The 18422-nt window shown below is 55.4% G+C and overlaps 1 protein-coding gene and 1 long non-coding RNA gene across 2 annotated transcripts in view; one reads left to right on the plus strand and one right to left on the minus strand.

The window, feature by feature from the left end:
* Positions 1-200: 200 nt before the first annotated feature.
* Positions 201-18422, plus strand: part of LOC103645876 (MICOS complex subunit MIC60) — a 31794-nt gene continuing 13572 nt past the window's right edge. The window contains exons 1-8 of the mRNA XM_008670584.4: positions 201-453; positions 534-597; positions 1541-2218; positions 4385-4471; positions 4633-4788; positions 5025-5102; positions 5450-5542; positions 5706-5825. Of these exons, the coding sequence (XP_008668806.1) occupies positions 434-453; positions 534-597; positions 1541-2218; positions 4385-4471; positions 4633-4788; positions 5025-5102; positions 5450-5542; positions 5706-5825 (1296 nt within the window). The 5' untranslated portion in view covers positions 201-433. The remainder of the gene's footprint in view (positions 454-533; positions 598-1540; positions 2219-4384; positions 4472-4632; positions 4789-5024; positions 5103-5449; positions 5543-5705; positions 5826-18422) is intronic.
* Positions 2686-5697, minus strand: LOC109943950 (uncharacterized). Its single transcript, XR_002267054.2, has 3 exons — positions 3611-5697; positions 3404-3522; positions 2686-3308 (listed from the first exon to the last, which is right to left on the minus strand). It is a non-coding gene; the product is annotated as an uncharacterized lncRNA (long non-coding RNA).

Genomic DNA, 18422 nt, shown 5'->3' on the forward strand with positions numbered 1-18422 from the left:
CATGATTTTGCTCCATTCTAGAGTAGCTTTGCTCTAAAATTTTGGGTGAAGCAGCTCTGCTCCGAAGTCAAGATTGTTTTTTATAACTAATAGCAGATAAATACATTAAATTCTATGTCTAGATTGCTTTTTAAGTATTTTTAAAGGAGCAAAATAGATACTTCAAAAAAAAAATGTACTGCAGGTCTCAAAACTCTACATGCCCTAATCGAACCATCCTTGTGCTTCGGCATTATCCCCAGCTTTTTCTCCAAGCGTCCGTTCAGGAAGCTGTCCGGCAACGAGCCGCTCGGCACTGGGCGGTGGCCGTGCAAGAGCGATCGGGACCGCATCGCTCGTCTGCTCCTCCAGGCCTCCGCCTCCCTCATCATCACTGCAGCGGCGAGAAGAACAAGGGACGGTCCGGCGGTGGTCTCCACTGACATCGCCTACCATGGCTACCATGCTGCGCCGGTACGGGCACTGACTCTGGTCTCAACCCACCACGAACTAGGGTTTCGATGCCTAATGCTCTGTTCTTCCTGCCACTGCAGGTGCATGCGGGATCTGCGCCCGCTGCGGTCTCTCGCGAGGGTCCCCAGACCGATCTTCGGCGAGGTACGCGGTTCCGTTCCCTTTGGTTGTCAGTTAATCAGGTTGTTTGTTCTCGTAGTTGTCTGTTATGTTAGATTTTGGTTCTTCTTAATGCAATGCCCGGGACTGTATTACGCCTGCAGGTCTGAGTTAGAAGATTGGTTTTCCGTTTGAGCTTAGTCAGGACACTTTTGAATTGATGGATTAGCTAGGTAGATTGCTGCTGCCTTAATTAGTTAGAAATGCTGCTAAGGCTGGTAATTGCATATGGTGTAACGGTAGGGATTCTAGAGTTTCCACATTTTGAGGTTGAACAAGGATTTTTTAGAATGCAATGCTGTGACGCTGTGACAGGTGTGTTGATCCCCTTGTTCACATGTCTGAAAAAGTTCCAGGATCTAGGATGATTAGGGGACTCGAGCTAACTGTAGTGTCTACTTGTTGGCTATAAAAGTAATATCAATCCCATTTCATGTTTGGTTCAGGTATTCAATATTGGGATACTTAAGTTCATATCATAATGGATTATTGTTGGTGACTGGAGTACTGATCTCCACAAAGATTATTGAGATGCTTTATTTTTTTAATCAGGAAAACCTATTTTCTGTGAGAGTTTGAAGCTGTTCCCGGCTATGCCTGATTGTTGTAATGTTATTGGTTCCTGTGTAGTAAGCTTTTGATGGAGTTATTTAGTTGTGGTACTTAAGTTCATGTCACAATGGAATGCTATATCCCACTTGGATTGGAGTCTGTGTTACACATGGCCATGTTGTTTGTTGGTTAAACCTAACAAGGGTTAACGATTCTTTTATCTTAGTATGCTATGACCAGTTTTTTTTGTACTTTTGTTTTGATTTCCGCAGAGCACCGAATATAATCCTGCTGTAATTATTTTTTCCTACTGCTTTCATAAAGTTTGTCTAGATAGTATATGTTCAGTGGAACTGACTTGACATATCCGGTCCAGAGTCCAACATTTCTTAAATGTAGAAGCAACTCAACAAAGGCATCTCCAAAGAGTTCTACACAGAATGCTGCCCCAGGTCCTCAAGGACAACCTTCTCAGTCGGGAAGTAATGTTTCAAAGCTTGCTCTTGGAACTCTTGTGGTCGGTGCAGCAGCTATAGGTGCACATCAACTTGGTTATATAGATCTTCAATTTAAGGACAAGACATTGCCTTTTAGCTTAAAGAAGGAAGATGTCGGAAAGGTGGTATATGAAGATCTGAAGATTCCTTCTGAACAGAAGGTTGACCAGACACAAAACATGTCAGGACCAAACACTGAGATTGTTCAAGAGAACAATAATGAGACTCATACTTCAAAGGACTTTCGAAATGGTGGGGTGGGGGCACCAGAGCTTCCAATCAATGGGGATCAGCTTGTTCCTGCAGAAGAAAAGAAATCAGAAACCCTAGCCCATGAGACAAATCCAGTTCCAGATGAACCTGGATCTGATACTGAAATGCCATCTGAAGATTCTCCAGCTGTTGATATAAGGACAGTTGCCATCGATGCTACTGAATCTAGTGAAGTTCCTCATGAACAGCAAACTGATAAGATAGACGGCACAGTTACTCCTGTACAGTCAACCCCAACAACAGTTAGTACTTACGATCACCCCACAGATCCAGACTCACCAAAGGTATATACATATCTTCCTCTGTTGTCATTGTTGCCTTCTTATCATAACATTTGCATGTTGATCAATAGAGATAGTATCTTTGTTTCCTAGTTCCAAATTGGTACTTGAACAGATTCTGAGTGTAACATGGATTCTATATCAGGTTCTATTGGTCTTATTAAATTCCTAAAAATTGCAAATGAAATTCTCTTGCAGTTTGGTTTACAAAAAACATGTTAATATGCCCTACATAGCATAGTTTTCAGATCGCCTGATCGAAGCCACTGGGCGATCAGGCGATTAGGCGTCGATCAGGGCGATTAGTCGCCCCTTATCGACCCTAATCGTCCTGTGTATTCCAGGACACACACACACACACACACACACACACACATATATATATATATATAGTCATATATAACACTATATATAGATATATAATTATATAGTATAGAGGCTTGCAGCAGTATAAATACTTAAATAGTCCATAACAGCACAACAAGTTTATTATTTATATAAGACTATGAAACTGCAAGTCTACAACTTACTAGACCAGTAGATTAGTAGACTATGACCAAGGTCCAAGAAGGCAACACCTATATGGCTATATGAGATCATCATCCAGCTTGAATTGATCACCAGCAGCTCCAGATTCTTCTTCATCATCAATCGCTTTTTCTGCAGCATCTTGGTCATTTTGAGTTGGCTCTCGATGATCATTTCCGTTGTGACTGTCACTGCTACTGCCATCTCCTTGCTGCAAGTCCTGAGCCACTGTAACTTTTTGGCGCTTCCTACTCCTAACATAGGTCTCGGAGTAGGTCCTCCCACCATGTGTAGCTGCTGCCCTAGGCAAGTTTCTGCCCTGGGTAGCTTGAGTTGCACCTAAAACTTCATCTACTGCACTCCAAAGCTCCTCACCTTCTTCAGACTCCTGAACCCACTCATTTTCCCACAAAAGCTCTTCAAGCGCTAGTGGGTTGCTTTTCTTTCCCTTTGAACCTTGCTCTCTTATCTTTGTAAATCTGTTGTTCATCTTCCTGTTGTAGCTCATATAGACCAACTTGCATAACCTTTGATGCTCTAGCCGGTTCCTCTTCTTGGTGTGGATCTACACATGCAAATTCAAGAAGTCATCAAACACTTACTGCATATTTCAGTTACTGCATATGAACATTGAACAAACAACAAAGTAGAGACACTTACTGCTGAAAATTCACTCCAGTTTCTCTCACAACCAGAGGCCGAGCAACAGAGGCTTATAACTCTTTTTGCAAGGGTTTGTAGTTCGAAAGCAAACCCTCCATATGCACCCCACCATAGCACTGAAGTAGACAAACACTATAAGTTTAGTCGCAAACACATAAACTGCATATTTCAGTTAATACAAAGAGAATTTAGAAATAAACTTACAGGGATATTTTCCCCCTATCTCTTATTTCGGTTGGACTTCTCAGCTGCTGTTATTCGCGACTAAAATGGCGGAGAAGGCTGCTGCTGCTGACTGCTCACGTCTAAAATGGGGGAGAAGGCTGGTGCTGCTGACTGCTCACGTCCAAAATGTCTTTTGGCCTCCCAGACAGCATTTAAAGGACTGCTGACTGCTCACGTCTACCCAGGATGTATCTGAAGGGATTGGGCGTCCTTTGGCCTCCCCCAGACAGCATTTAAGCCTAAAATGGCTTTTGGACTACCAGGCCTATCGGCTGATCGCCCAACACGGCGAGTAATCGCTATAAATCGCGATTAGGCGGACGATAAGGACGATCAGCTACCCTGATCGAATCGTTACACCTTATCGAGTTCTAACAACCGATCAGACCGACTAATCGCGATTAGTCGGACGATATGTAATCAGAGCTACATAGTGTGCATATCCCACAGTTCATTGTTGCATTATTGGATCTATATTTGTCTATGACTATTTAACTGGACCAGACAGCTGGCACTCTTGAACAACATTTTGATTGTGAACTGGTTTTTATTTATAGGACTCTTAATTTGAGTACTGGAGCTGTTTGTTTTTGTCAGGAGGGACCCATACAGTTTAGCTTTGCGTTGTCATAAACTATTTTGTTTCTGTCTTCACTTCAGCATCCTCCATTTGTAGTATCCATATAGCACAAATGTTGAGAAACTCTTCTATATTACTATCTTGCTGATTACTGAATCAATCCTTGTCTGTAGGATCTCACAATAGCTGGTGCTGTTGAGCAGAAATCTCTTGCTGAGACTTATTTACTGCAAGATGAACCTGGTCTTTCGAAAGACGCAGTAAGCAAAATATTATAATGTTTTTAGACTACAAGAATATGATAATGACTTTCTATGGGCAAAGTGGTGTCTGGAAATGACTTGAAGACACTTGAATGATAATTCTTCCATGTTATTTACTTGATTATCCTTTTTTTCTTTTCTTTTTTCGGAAAAACCAGACCATTAAAGAGAAAAGAAGCGATGAAGTTGTTCGAGAAAAAAATTCTGAAGATGGTAAGATTGTACTTGATATCATTGAGGCTATTCATGCTGCCGAAAAGAAGCAGGCAGATGTAGATGCATACATGTATTCAGAAGAGAGAAGAAAGTTGAAGGTGCTCTATCCATTCTCGTTTTATCTTTTTGCTTATCTATGGTCTTCATTTGCTGAGGATATAAGGTTCAACACCAGTTTTACCTTTGTGGTTTACACTCTTATTTTCCTCACTTATATTGGTGCCCATAATTATTGTGGATTATAAGCAGTTAAAAAACCACTATGAAAATTATTTTCCCCTAAATTAGGCATTGAATAGTATTGTTTTATGTGGTATGCTTTGCATTTTATCAGGAGAAGTATGAAAAGGAGCTGAAAGACACCAGGGCCAGGGAACTGATGTATGCAGAGGAGGCAGCAATTCTAGATAAGGTATGAAGCAGACGTGATTTAGTACATATTAGTTTTCCTTAGATTCCAAAATGTTGGTAATACTACTTTTAGTGCCTTGAACTAAAGCTTTGGATGTCATAGTGTAATTGTAAAATTAATTAGTATAACTATATCATGTGAGGCTCTGTTTTCCTGTGTTAGTCTGGATATTTTTGAATTTTTCTTTTTAAAAATGCCACAGTTTAAAGCTATTCTTATTGCGATATGCATGGTATCTTCACATTATTCAATGTAGGCTATGATCATAAAAGAATATATTGTTTGCATTGAATTTATGATAGATTATTTACTCTTGTCATATTGTCCAATTATCTTGCTGTTCTCAGGAGCTAAAGAAAGAAAAACTGAAGAATGCTGCTGCCATAAAGGAACTGCAAGAGAAGGCTGAACAAACGTTGCAGGATGAGCTGCAGAGGAAGGTGTGTCAGATTCGATATATGTTTAAGTTCTCTTCTCTTTATGTACTAATTCATTAAGAACCTGTTTGTTTAGTTCAAAATAAGTTAGATTTTATAATCTGGACAGATTATACCCAAACAAACAGACCCTAAGTAACTGAACATAGTACTACTGATTTAACAGGGTGAAGAAACAATCCAACAGATTGAGAAGGCTCAAGAGATAGCAAAAGCTGAACTGGCTGCAGCTGTTGCAAAAGAGAAAGCATCCCAGATTGAACAGATTGCTGAAGCAAATCTCAATGTAAGGACTTAATGCAGTTTTGTTTAGGGTTGTGCTCTAAATGGCTATTCGAGGTTCACATGACATGAACCAGCGTAAAATGCATGTTGGCCTACTGGCACTGTTATGTGGGGCACCACATATCGGCGCAGGTCAAAGGATAATGATAAGAAGATTAGTTGAGGTTATCTAGGGAGATTAACAGATGAGCAATTTTGTTAGAAACTGTATCCTGGCTGTCGCCTGGCAGATATGCCGGCCGCCCTATATGGAAGTATTGTCTGATATAGATAGAGAGGATTAGGGGAGGATCTCAATCACTATGATTGAGGATCTGATTGAGGATCTCAATCACTATGATTGAGGATCTGATTGTACTCTAGATCTTTCCTTAGGTGTAGAAGGCTTCCTTTTACCTCTCACCTTCCTCCCCTATATATTCCTGTACATGTGCTGTCTATCATCAATATACAAACACACGCTTCCAACTCTCTCACATGGTATCAGCCGCCTAGGTCCTGATTCCTGCCCTCCACCCCCCGCGCGCCTCCTCTATGGCGCTGCTTCTCCCCATGGCCGACCTCCAGCCAACCTCTCCGGCCATCACCGATCCTGACGGCGACGTCTCTGCTGATTCTGAGCGCGCGGCCCTGGCTGCCCGTGAGGCTGCTTTGGCTCGCGCCGCCGCTGCAGAGCAGGACGCCGCCCTCGCCCAGCGCGAGCGCGACGCCGCCGACGCCCGCATCCGTGCGGCCCTCGCCCTTGCAGCTCACGAGCGCGCGGCGGCGGCCCTCTCTCCCCCCATCAACGACCTCAACTCCGACGGCACTGGTGCTGACTCCGTCGCCCAGCTTTCCGCCGCTCTTCTCCAACACGAAGCGGCTGCACTTCTCAATCTGCACGCTCAAGCCGTCGCCGTGCAGAACATCCGGGCCCTCGTTCCACTCCTCCTCGACGTCAACTCCACCTTCTACTCTCGGTGGCGTGAGTCCTTCCTCCTAACCCTCACCAAATTCTCTCTGGACTGCCACGTGCTGTCTGATGCTGTCCACCACTCGCCCGACTGGACTCGCATGAACGTCGTTGTTCTGTCTTGGATCAACGGCTCCATCACCGACAACCTCGCCGATACGATCTCCGAGCGCGGTGCATCTGCTCGCGTCCTGTGGCTCGCCATCGAGTCCCAATTTCTTGGGAACCGCACGACGCGCACTCTATACGCCGACCAAGCTTTCCGCTCCTTCACTCAGGGCGACCTCTCCGCAGCTGATTACTGCCGCCGCTACAAAAAGCTTGCCGAAGATCTTCGCGATCTTGGCGAGCCGGTCTCCGACAAGACCCTTGTCCTCAACATCATTCGCGGCCTCAACGAACGCTTTCAAGCGCTCGGCCTTCACCTCCGTCGCACCTCCCCTCTCCCCACTTTTTTGCAGGTCCGCGATGATCTCACTCTGGAGGAACTCACCATGACTAATGCTGCTCCTGCAGCAGCTCTCGCTGCTGTTACTACACCACCTGGCGAGAACAGCAGCTCCAAGTCATCTACACCCACCACTCCCGCTGGGCGTTCTTCACATCAGCGCCCGCCCTCCCACCATTCCGGGGGCGGTTCCGGTCATGGCTCCTCCTCCGGACAACGCGGCAAGCGAGGCAAGCGCGGTGGTAGAACCTCCAGCAACAGCAGCAGCGGCATCATTGGCCCTGCACCCTCCTCCAACTACAACTACTACAACCCTTGGACGGGGGCCATCTACATGTGGCCTGGCCAACGTCCACCTTCGACTCCTCGTCCGCCTGCTGCCTCGCCCCCACCACCACATGCCTTCGTCGCCGGCACTCCTGGTCAGTGGGCTGTCCCTGCTGCAGCATATGGGCCGCCCCCTGCCTACGCCGATCCTTCTACGCCTGCACCCGTCTGGGATCAACACACCCTCGCTGCCAACTTCCAAACTGTCACTCTTCAGCAGCCACCCCAACAAGAGTGGCACTTTGACACTGGTGCCTCCAGTCACATGACATCTGACGCTGGTATAATATCTCATCCCTCCTCTTCCCAGCATCTTCCTACCCATATTGTCGTTGGCAACGGCCATCTTATCCCTGTTACCTCCACTGGCACCACTCGTCTTCCCTATAACCTTTCTCTTCATAATTGTCGGGGACCATAATTAGGGGTACCCTCAAGGCGCCTAATTCTCAGCTGGTAACCCCCATCAGCATAAAGCTGCAAAGGCCTGATGGGCACGATTAAGTCAGGGATCAGTCCACACGAGTGACTCGATCACGCTTCACCCGAGCCTAGCCTCGGCCGAAGGCAGCCGACCTCGAGAGACTTCCGTCTCGCCCGAGGCCCCCTTTTTATGGCGGACACATCACCGGCTCGCCCAAGGCCTTGGCTTCGCTCAGAAGCAACCTTGACTAAATCACCACACCGACTGACCAAATTGCAGGGGCATTTAACGCAAAGGTGGCCTGACACCTCTATCCTGACACGCGCCCCCGGCAGAGCCGAGGTGACCGCCGTCACTCCACCGCTCCACTGGCCAGTCTGACAGAAGGACAGCGCCGCCTGCGCCACTCCGACTGCAGTGCCACTCGACAGAGTGAGTCTGACAGGCAATCAGGCCTTGCCAAAGGCGCCACGGCGAACTCCGCTCCGCCCGACCCCAGGGCTCGGACTCGGGCTAAGACCCGGAAGACGGCGAACTCCGCTCCGCCCGACCCCAGGGCTCGGACTCGGGCTAAGACCCGGAAGACGGCGAACTCCGCTCCGCCCGACCCCAGGGCTCGGACTCGGGCTAAGACCCGGAAGACGGCGAACTCCGCTTCGCCCGACCCCAGGGCTCGGACTCGGGCTAAGACCCGGAAGACGGCGAACTCCGCTCCGCCCGACCCCAGGGCTCGGACTCGGGCTAAGACCCGGAAGACGGCGAACTCCGCTCCGCCCGACCCCAGGGCTCGGACTCGGGCTAAGACCCGGAAGACGGCGAACTCCGCTCCGCCCGACCCCAGGGCTCGGACTCGGGCTAAGACCCGGAAGACGACGAAACTCCGCCTCGCCCGACCCCAGGGCTCGGACTCCGCCCTGGCCTCGGCTGAACGACTTCCGCCTCGCCCGACCCCTTGGCTCGGGCTCGGCCACGGCAACAGAAGGCAGACTCAACCTCGGCTTCGGAGGAAACCCCACGTCGCCCTGCCTAGAGCACGGACCGCCACGTCAACAGGAGACGCCATCATCATCCCACCCCGAATCGACTCGGGTCACGGAGGACAAGACCGGCGTCTCATCCGGCCAGCTCCGCCAGAGGGGCAATGATGGCGCTCCACAAGCTCTATGACGACGGCGGCCCCCAGCTCTCTTACGGAAGCAGGACAACGTCAGCAGGGACTCGACCGCTCCAACAGCTGTCCCTCCATCGGGCTCCGCCGCACCTCCGACAGCCACGACATCACGCCAGCAGGGTGCCCAGATCTCTCCGGCTGCCACATTGGCATGTACCTAGGGCGCTAGCTCTCCCTCCGCTAGACACGTAGCACTCTGCTACATCCCCATTGTACACCTGGATCCTCTCCTTACGACTATAAAAGGAAGGACCAGGGCCTTCTCAGAAAGGGTTGGCCGCGCGGGACCGAGGACGGGACAGGCGCTCTCTTGGGGCCGCTCGCTTCCCTCACCCGCGTGGACGCTTGTAACCCCCCTACTGCAAGCGCACCTGACCTGGGCGCGGGACGAACACGAAGGCCGCGGGACTTCCACCTCTCTCACGATCGGCTCCGGCCGCCTCGCCTCTCCCCCTACGCGCTCGCCCACGCGCTCGACCCATCTGGGCTGGGGCACGCAGCACACTCACTCGTCGGCTTAGGGACCCCCCTGTCTCGAAACGCCGACAGTTGGCGCGCCAGGTAGGGGCCTGCTGCGTGCTGACGAACAGCTCCCCGTCAAGCTCCAGATGGGCAGTCTCCAGCAACCTCTCCGGCCCGGGACGGTGCTTCGTTTCGGGACTCTCGAGTTCATGTCCTTCGACGGCAGCTACGACATGACACTTCTTCCACCGCCGCGCGACCACGACAATGGCGGCCGACAACCCGCCCGCCGGCGGCGGAATCGACGACGTCTTCCCCGCGTGGTGGAAGAGCAATATTCGGGCTCGCTCCGTTCTCTCCCCCGCCAACGGAGGAGGAGGCGGAGCCGTCAAGGCCAGACGGGAGGCCGCGCTTCGTCGGCCGTCGAGCGAATCGACGCCCCCGACGCCCCGACGGAAGGCACGCCGGACGTCGACCTCGCGTTCGAGACGGAGGCGAGCGCCGTCCCCCCGCGGCACGCTGACCTTGAGCAAGAAGACGACGCCGGCGCGCTCGCGGAAAGCCTGCAGGACGTCGCCCTCGAACCAGAGATGACGGCGCAACCAGTCCCCGATGTGACTACGTCGCTCCTCGTCGACCAAAAGGTAACGACTAACTCCCATCTTGCGTCATTTCGACTCGGCCTCAACCCGCCAAACGACCTCGTTTTGGCGGGCGCTCTCATTGAGGCGAGTGCAACCCCACTGAGGTTCTGTATGCGGTCGCCTTGGGACCGACTGACGGACGTCTCGACCTACGGGCCCTCTGGGTCCGAGGAAGATGATGATCCCAGCGTCGGTTGGGATTTCTCCGGACTTGGCAACCCCAGTGCCGTGCGGGACTTCATGACCGCATGTGACTACTGTCTATCCGACTGTTCCGATGGAAGCCGCAGCCTTGGTGACGAGAGCTGCGGCCCAAGCCGCGAATGTTTCCACATCGAGCTAGGGGATCCCACCGAAGGCAACCATCTTGGCATGCCGGAGGATGGTGATCTCCCTAGGCCGGTGCCTCGCGCCGACATCCCACGGGAGCTAGCTGTGGTCTCCGCTCCGGCGGGGGGTTACGACCCACAACTCGAGCAAGTCCGCGAGGCGCAGGCCAGGCTCAACGAGGGAACAGGAGCGCTTGAGCCGATCCGTCGGGACGTCGGACAGGCATGGGTGGGCCAACCCCTGGCCGGAGAAATACGTCATCTGCCCCGAGGTCTCCAGCACCGCGTCGCCAACGATGTCAGGATCAGGCCGCCGCCCGCATCCAGCGGGGTCGGTCAGAACCTGGCAACCGCAGCAATGCTCATCCGCGCGATGCCGGAGCCGTCAACCACCGAGGGTCGGCGAATCCAGGGAGAACTCAAGAATCTCCTGGAAGGCGCTGCGGCCCGGCGGGCCGAGAGCACTGCATCCCGGAGGCAAGGATATCCCTCGGAACCTCATGCCGCGACTTCCCGATTCATGCGGGAAGCCTCGGTCTACACCGGGCGCACGCGCAACACCGCGCCTGCGGCCCCGGGCCACCTCGGCAACGAGCACCATCGACGCGACCGTCGGGCTCACCTCGACGAAAGGGTGCGCCGAGGCTACCACCCCAGGCGTGGGGGGCGCTACGACAGCGGGGAGGATCGGAGTCCTTCGCCCGAACCACCCGGTCCGCAGGCCTTCAGTCGGGCCATCCGACGGGCGCCATTCCCGACCCGGTTCCGACCCCCGACTACTATCACAAAGTACTCGGGGGAAACGAGACCGGAACTGTGGCTCGCGGACTACCGCCTTGCCTGCCAACTGGGTGGAACGGACGACGACAACCTCATCATCCGCAACCTCCCCCTGTTCCTCTCCGACACTGCTCGCGCCTGGTTGGAGCACCTGCCTCCGGGGCAGATTTCCAACTGGGACGACTTGGTCCAAGCCTTCGCTGGCAATTTCCAGGGCACATACGTGCGCCCCGGGAATTCCTGGGACCTTCGAAGCTGCCGGCAACAGCCGGGGGAGTCGCTCCGGGACTACATCCGGCGATTCTCGAAGCAGCGCACCGAGCTGCCCAACATCACCGACTCGGATGTCATCGGCGCGTTCCTCGCCGGCACCACTTGCCGCGACTTGGTGAGCAAGCTGGGTCGCAAAACCCCCACCAGGGCGAGCGAGCTGATGGACATCGCCACCAAGTTCGCCTCTGGCCAGGAGGCGGTCGAGGCTATCTTCCGAAAGGACAAGCAGCCCCAGGGCCGCCCATCGGAAGAAGCCCCCGAGGCGTCTGCTCCGCGCGGCGCCAAGAAGAAAGGCAAGGAGAAGTCGCAATCGAAACGCGACGCCGCCGACGCGGACCTTGTCGCCGCCGCCGAGTATAAGAACCCTCGGAAGCCCCCCGGAGGTGCAAACCTCTTCGACAAGATGCTCAAGGAGCCGTGCCCCTACCATCAGGGGCCCGTCAAGCACACCCTCAAGGAGTGCGTTATGCTTCGGCGTCATTTCCACAGGGCCGGGCCACCCGCCGAGGGTGGCAGGGCCCACGACGACGACAAGAACGAAGAACACCCAGCAGGGGGGTTCCCCGAGGTCCGCGACTGCTTCATGATCTATGGAGGGCATGCGGCGAATACCTCGGCTCGGCACCGCAAGCAAGAGCGCCGGGAGGTCTGCTCGGTAAAGGTGGCGGCGCCAGTCTACCTAGACTGGTCCGACAAGCCCATCACTTTCGACCGGGCCGACCACCCCGACCATGTGCCGAGCCCGGGGAAATACCCGCTCGTCGTCGACCCCGTTGTCGGCGATGTCAGGCTCACCAAGGTCCTGATGGACGGAGGCAGCTGCCTCAACATCATCTACGCCGAGACCCTCAAGCTTCTGCGCGTCGATCCGTCCTCCGTCCGAGCAGGCGCTGCGCCCTTCCACGGGATCGTCCCCGGGAAGCGCGTCCAGCCCCTCGGGCGACTCGACCTCCCAGTCTGCTTCGGGACACCCTCCAACTTCCGAAGGGAGACCCTGACGTTCGAAGTGGTCGGGTTCCGAGGAACCTACCACGCCGTGCTAGGGAGGCCATGCTACGCGAAGTTCATGGCCGTCCCCAACTACACCTACCTGAAGCTCAAGATGCCGGGCCCCAATGGGGTCATCACCGTCGGCCCCACGTACAAACACGCGTTCGAATGCGACGTGGAGTGCGTGGAGTACGCCGAGGCCCTCGCCGAGTCCGAGGCCCTCATCGCCGACCTGGAGAACCTCTCCAAGGAGGTCCCAGACGTGAAGCGCCATGCCGGCAACTTCGAGCCAGCGGAGACGGTCAAGGCCGTCCCCCTCGACCCCAGTGGCGACACCACCAAGCAGATCCGGATCGGTTCCGGGCTCGACCCCAAATAGGAAGCAGTGCTCGTCGACTTTCTCCGCGCAAACGCCGACGTCTTTGCGTGGAGTCCCTCGGACATGCCCGGCATACCGAGGGATGTCGCCGAGCACTCGCTGGATATTCGGGCCGGAGCCCGACCCGTCAGGCAGCCTCTGCGCCGATTCGACGAGGAGAAGCGCAGAGCGATTGGCGAAGAGATCCACAAGCTAATGGCGGCAGGGTTCATCAAAGAGGTATTCCATCCCGAATGGCTTGCCAACCCTGTGCTTGTGAGGAAGAAAGGGGGGAAATGGCGGATGTGTGTAGACTACACTGGTCTCAACAAAGCATGTCCGAAGGTTCCCTACCCTCTGCCTCGCATCGACCAAATCGTGGATTCCACTGCTGGGTGCGAAACCCTGTCTTTCCTCGATGCCTACTCGGGGTATCACCAGATCCGGATGAAAGAGTCCGACCAGCTCGCGACTTCTTTCATCACGCCGTTCGGCATGTACTGCTATGTCACCATGCCGTTCGGCTTGAGGAATGCAGGCGCGACGTACCAGCGGTGCATGAACCATGTGTTCGGCCAACACATCGGTCGCACAGTCGAGGCCTACGTCGATGACATCGTAGTCAAGACACGGAAGGCTTCCGACCTCCTCTCCGACCTTGAAGTGACATTCCGGTGTCTCAAGGCGAAAGGAGTCAAGCTTAATCCTGAGAAGTGTGTCTTCGGGGTTCCCCGAGGCATGCTCCTAGGGTTCATCGTCTCTGAGCGAGGCATCGAAGCCAACCCGGAGAAGATTGCGGCCATCACCAGCATGGGACCCATCAAGGACTTAAGGGGTACAGAGGGTCATGAGATGCCTCGCGGCCCTGAGCCGCTTCATCTCACGCCTCGGCGAAAGAGGTCTGCCTCTGTACCGCCTCTTAAGGAAGGCCGAATGTTTCGCTTGGACCCCTGAGGCCGAGGAAGCCCTCGGCAACCTGAAGGCGCTCCTTACAAAGGCGCCAGTCTTGGTGCCGCCAGCGGACGGAGAAACCCTCCTGGTCTACGTCGCCGCGACCACTCAGGTGGTTAGCGCCGCGATTGTGGTCGAAAGGCAGGAGGAAGGGCATACATTGCCCGTTCAGAGGCCGGTCTACTTCATCAGCGAAGTGCTGTCCGAGACTAAGATCCGCTACCCACAAGTTCAAAAGCTGCTGTATGCTGTGATCCTGACAAGGCGGAAGCTACGACACTACTTCGAGTCCCATCCGGTAACTGTGGTGTCATCCTTCCCCCTGGGGGAGATCATCCAGTGCCGAGAGGCCTCGGGCAGGATCGCAAAGTGGGCGGTGGAGATCATGGGCGAAACGATCTCGTTCGCCCCTCGGAAGGCCATCAAGTCCCAAGTGTTGGCGGATTTCGTGGCCGAATGGGTCGACACCCAACTACCAACGACTCCGATCCAACCGGAGCTCTGGACCATGTTTTTCGACGGGTCGCTGATGAAGACGGGGGCCGGCGCGGGCCTGCTCTTCATCTCGCCCCTCGGAAAGCACTTGCGCTACGTGCTGCGCCTCCACTTCCCGGCGTCCAACAATGTGGCCGAGTACGAAGCTCTGGTCAACGGATTGCGGATCGCCATCGAGCTAGGGGTCAGACGCCTCGACGCCCGCGGTGATTCGCAGCTCGTCATCGACCAAGTCATGAAGAACTCCCACTGCCGCGACCCGAAGATGGAGGCCTACTGCGACGAGGTTCGGCGCCTGGAAGACAAGTTCTTCGGGCTCGAGCTCAACCACATCGCTCGGCGCTACAACGAAACCGCAGACGAGCTGGCCAAGATAGCCCCGGGGCGAACGACAGTCCCCCCGGACGTCTTCTCCCGGGATCTGCATCAACCCTCCGTCAAGCTCGACGACGCGCCCGAGCCCGAGGTACCCTCGGCTCAGCCCGAGGTACCCTCGGCTCAGCCCGAGGTACCCTCGGCTCAGCCCGAGGTACCCTCGGTTCAGCCCGAGCCACCCTCGGCCCGGCCCGAGGTACCCTCGGCCCCCGAGGGCGGGGCATTGAACGTCGAGGAAGGGCAGAGCGGGGCCACGCCAGACCAGGATTGGCAGACCCCGTACCTGCAATATCTCCGTCGAGGAGAGCTACCCCTCGACCAAGTCGAGGCTCGGCGGGTAGCGCGACGCGCCAAGTCATTCGTCTTGCTGGGCGACGAAGAGGAGCTCTACCATCGCAGCCCCTCGGGCATCCTCCAGCGATGCATCTCCATCGCCGAAGGTCGGGAACTGCTGCAAGAAGTACACTCGGGGGCTTGCGGCCACCACGCAGCACCCCGAGCCCTTGTTGGAAATGCTTTCCGGCAAGGCTTCTACTGGCCAACGGCGGTGGCTGACGCCACTAGAATTGTCCGCACCTGCGAAGGATGCCAATTCTATGCGAAGCGGACACACCTGCCCGCTCAGGCTCTGCAGACAATACCCATCACCTGGCCCTTCGCTGTATGGGGTCTGGACCTCGTCGGCCCCTTGCAGAAGGCGCCCGGGGGCTACACGCACCTGCTGGTCGCCATCGACAAATTCTCCAAGTGGATCGAGGTCCGACCTCTGAACAGCATCAGGTCCGAGCAGGCGGTGGCATTCTTCACCAACATCATCCATCGCTTCGGGGTCCCGAACTCCATCATCACCGACAATGGCACCCAGTTCACCGGCAAAAAATTCTTGGATTTTTGCGAGGATCACCATATCCGGGTGGACTGGGCCGCCGTGGCTCATCCCATGTCGAATGGGCAGGTAGAGCGTGCCAACGGCATGATTCTACAAGGGCTCAAGCCTCGGATCTACAACGATCTCAACAAGTTCGGCAAACGATGGATGAAGGAACTCCCCTCGGTGGTCTGGAGCCTAAGGACGACGCCGAGTCGTGCCACGGGCTTCACGCCGTTTTTCCTGGTCTACGGGGCTGAAGCTATCTTGCCCACTGACCTGGAATACGGCTCCCCGAGGGCGAGGGCCTACACCGAACAAAGCAACCAAGCTAGCCGAGAGGAATCGCTGGACCAGCTGGAGGAAGCTCGGGACAGGGCTTTGCTACACTCGGCGCGGTACCAACAGTCCCTGCGACGCTACCACGCCCGAGGGGTCCGGTCCCGAGAACTCCAGGTGGGCGACCTGGTGCTTCGGCTGCGACAAGACGCCCGAGGGAGGCACAAGCTCACGCCCCCCTGGGAAGGGCCATTCGTCATCGCCAAAGTTCTGAAGCCCGGAACATACAAGCTGGCCAGCAATCAAGGCGAGATCTACGGCAACGCTTGGAACATCAAACAGCTACGTCGCTTCTACCCTTAAGATGTTTTCAAGTTGTTCATATACCTCGCACCTACGCAAAGTTTAGTTGTCAAGGAAGGGTCGGCCTAGCCTCGGCAAAGCCCGACCCTCCCTCGGGGGCTAAAAGGGGGGAGACCCCCTCTGCGTCGAATTTTTCCTCGAAAAAGGATCTCTTTTTAGCAGGATTTCTTTCGTGCTTCTTGACTACTTCGGAAAGCGGATCCTGGAAACGACGAGGTACACGTAAGCAGCCAAGGCTGACCGAGCCGAGGGACTCCTACGCCTCCGGGATACGGATACCTCACTCGTCCCTTTCTGCGATAAGTAACTTGCGCTCGGGTAAAGCGACTCCGTGGACCGAACGAGTCATCACGTTCGGAAGCTCTCCTGCCGAAGCAGTCCTTCAGGCTTTCTCGACTAAGTCGGGGACAGGGCCTCATGGACGGGTGAAAGTACGCGTAAGCGGCAAGGCCGACCGAGCCGAGGGATTCCCACGCCTCTGGGATACGGATACCTCACTCGTCCCTTCCGCGAAAAGCAACTCTTGCTCACACAAACATCCCTGTTACCGACAGAGTCCAGATGCTCGAAACAGGAGGAAAAAAGACGCAGCTTCGCAAGCGCGGCGAGGGCGTGTTCTTCTGGCCTCGGCGGCCGCAGAAAGCACACGCTACAAGATGATCTGATCCTGCAGGCTCGGGTCTTCACGCCGAAGGGAGCCGTAGCACCCTCGGCATCGACGACGTCTTCAGCAAAGCCCGACCCAGCCTCGGGCGGCGCCGCGGTCCAGGGGCTCCTCCGGGAATCCGGCCCGAGCAGGCGGCTCAACCGGTTACCCCTGGGGCCTCGGTCAACCGGCTTCCAAGGGCGCCAGCCCGATCCAAGGCCTCGACTGACCGACGTTGGCGTCGGCTCCGCTGACGGACAACACGGCTAGGCTCCGGCCAACCAGGTTCCCCATTCTTGAGCCAACCCCGCCTCTGTTCATACTGATATCGCTACCCCCGGCCTCGGTCCACCAAAGGGCGGCCGAGGGGTTTTTACAACTAAGCTAGAGGAGCCCCACACAACAAGGCCGAACGGGCCGAGGGATTCCTACGCCTCCGGGATACGGATACCTCACCCGTCACCTTGACACGGGGCAACTCATGCTTGGTAAAGCGGTTCAGATAATCAAACAGGCGAGACTTAGTGCTCGAAAATGAGGAAAAAACACGGCTCCGTGCCAAAATTACATACACGTTCAGGCCTCGACAGCCACAATGAACGAACTCACTGGCATTCGAGATGCCGCTACCAACGGAACTCCGGTTCCCCCTCCGCGGGTACGAACAACCCCACTCCGAGGGGGAAGGCCTGCGGAGCAACGGAAGGCCGACGAATGGTGCGCCATCACCCGCTCCAGCAGCGGCGACGACGACGCCTTCTGCTCCGAGGGACCAAGCAGCGGCAACGCCGACCTCGGGCTCGATGCCGCTGCCAGGAGGCCCCCGCCCGTGCCAAAACTTGTGAGGCAAGGACGGGCAGAAGGCCATAGAGTTGGAGGTCAGCCCGTGGCCGGCCCCGGCCATCTCGCCGGCAGCAGAACCTCTTCAAGCTGCCGTGGCGGATGCCGGCACCGCGAGTGGCTCCGAAGCCACTCGCGCCTGAAGGCCAGGCACGCTGCAGCTGCCAGCGCCACGGACGACGGCCGCCTTTCCCTCCGATCACTGAGTGAAGGAGCGGGCCGCCGCCCACGCGGGGGCCGACCTCAACTCGGCGCACTCCCCTCCCCAGCCCTGGTGATGAAAATCCTTGAGGCTGAGGGAGGGGAAGAGGCCGCGGCCCGACTCGCTTTCCCTCACCGTCGAGTCGGAGGTCGCCATCTCAGGTGACCGCCGGCGGAGGGGAGCAGCCGGGCAGCATGATGAAAATCCTTGAAGCCGAACGATGGCTGAGAGGTACCAACTCCCATGGAGTTGCGTTCCTCCAACGAGGAGGCGGAAAGGCGGCGGATACCCCCCATCCGGGGGCTTGGAAGACGGGAAGACCCGACGCTTAAGGGAGGAAGAAGACATGGTTGCCTTACGAAAGGAGCCCCCCTCCTTTTAAAGGCAGCTCCCCCTACGTGCGCCCCCAGGCGCCGCGGGC

Source organism: Zea mays, chromosome 2 (assembly GCF_902167145.1).
Source record: "Zea mays cultivar B73 chromosome 2, Zm-B73-REFERENCE-NAM-5.0, whole genome shotgun sequence".
In the NCBI taxonomy this organism is placed as follows: domain Eukaryota; kingdom Viridiplantae; phylum Streptophyta; class Magnoliopsida; order Poales; family Poaceae; genus Zea; species Zea mays.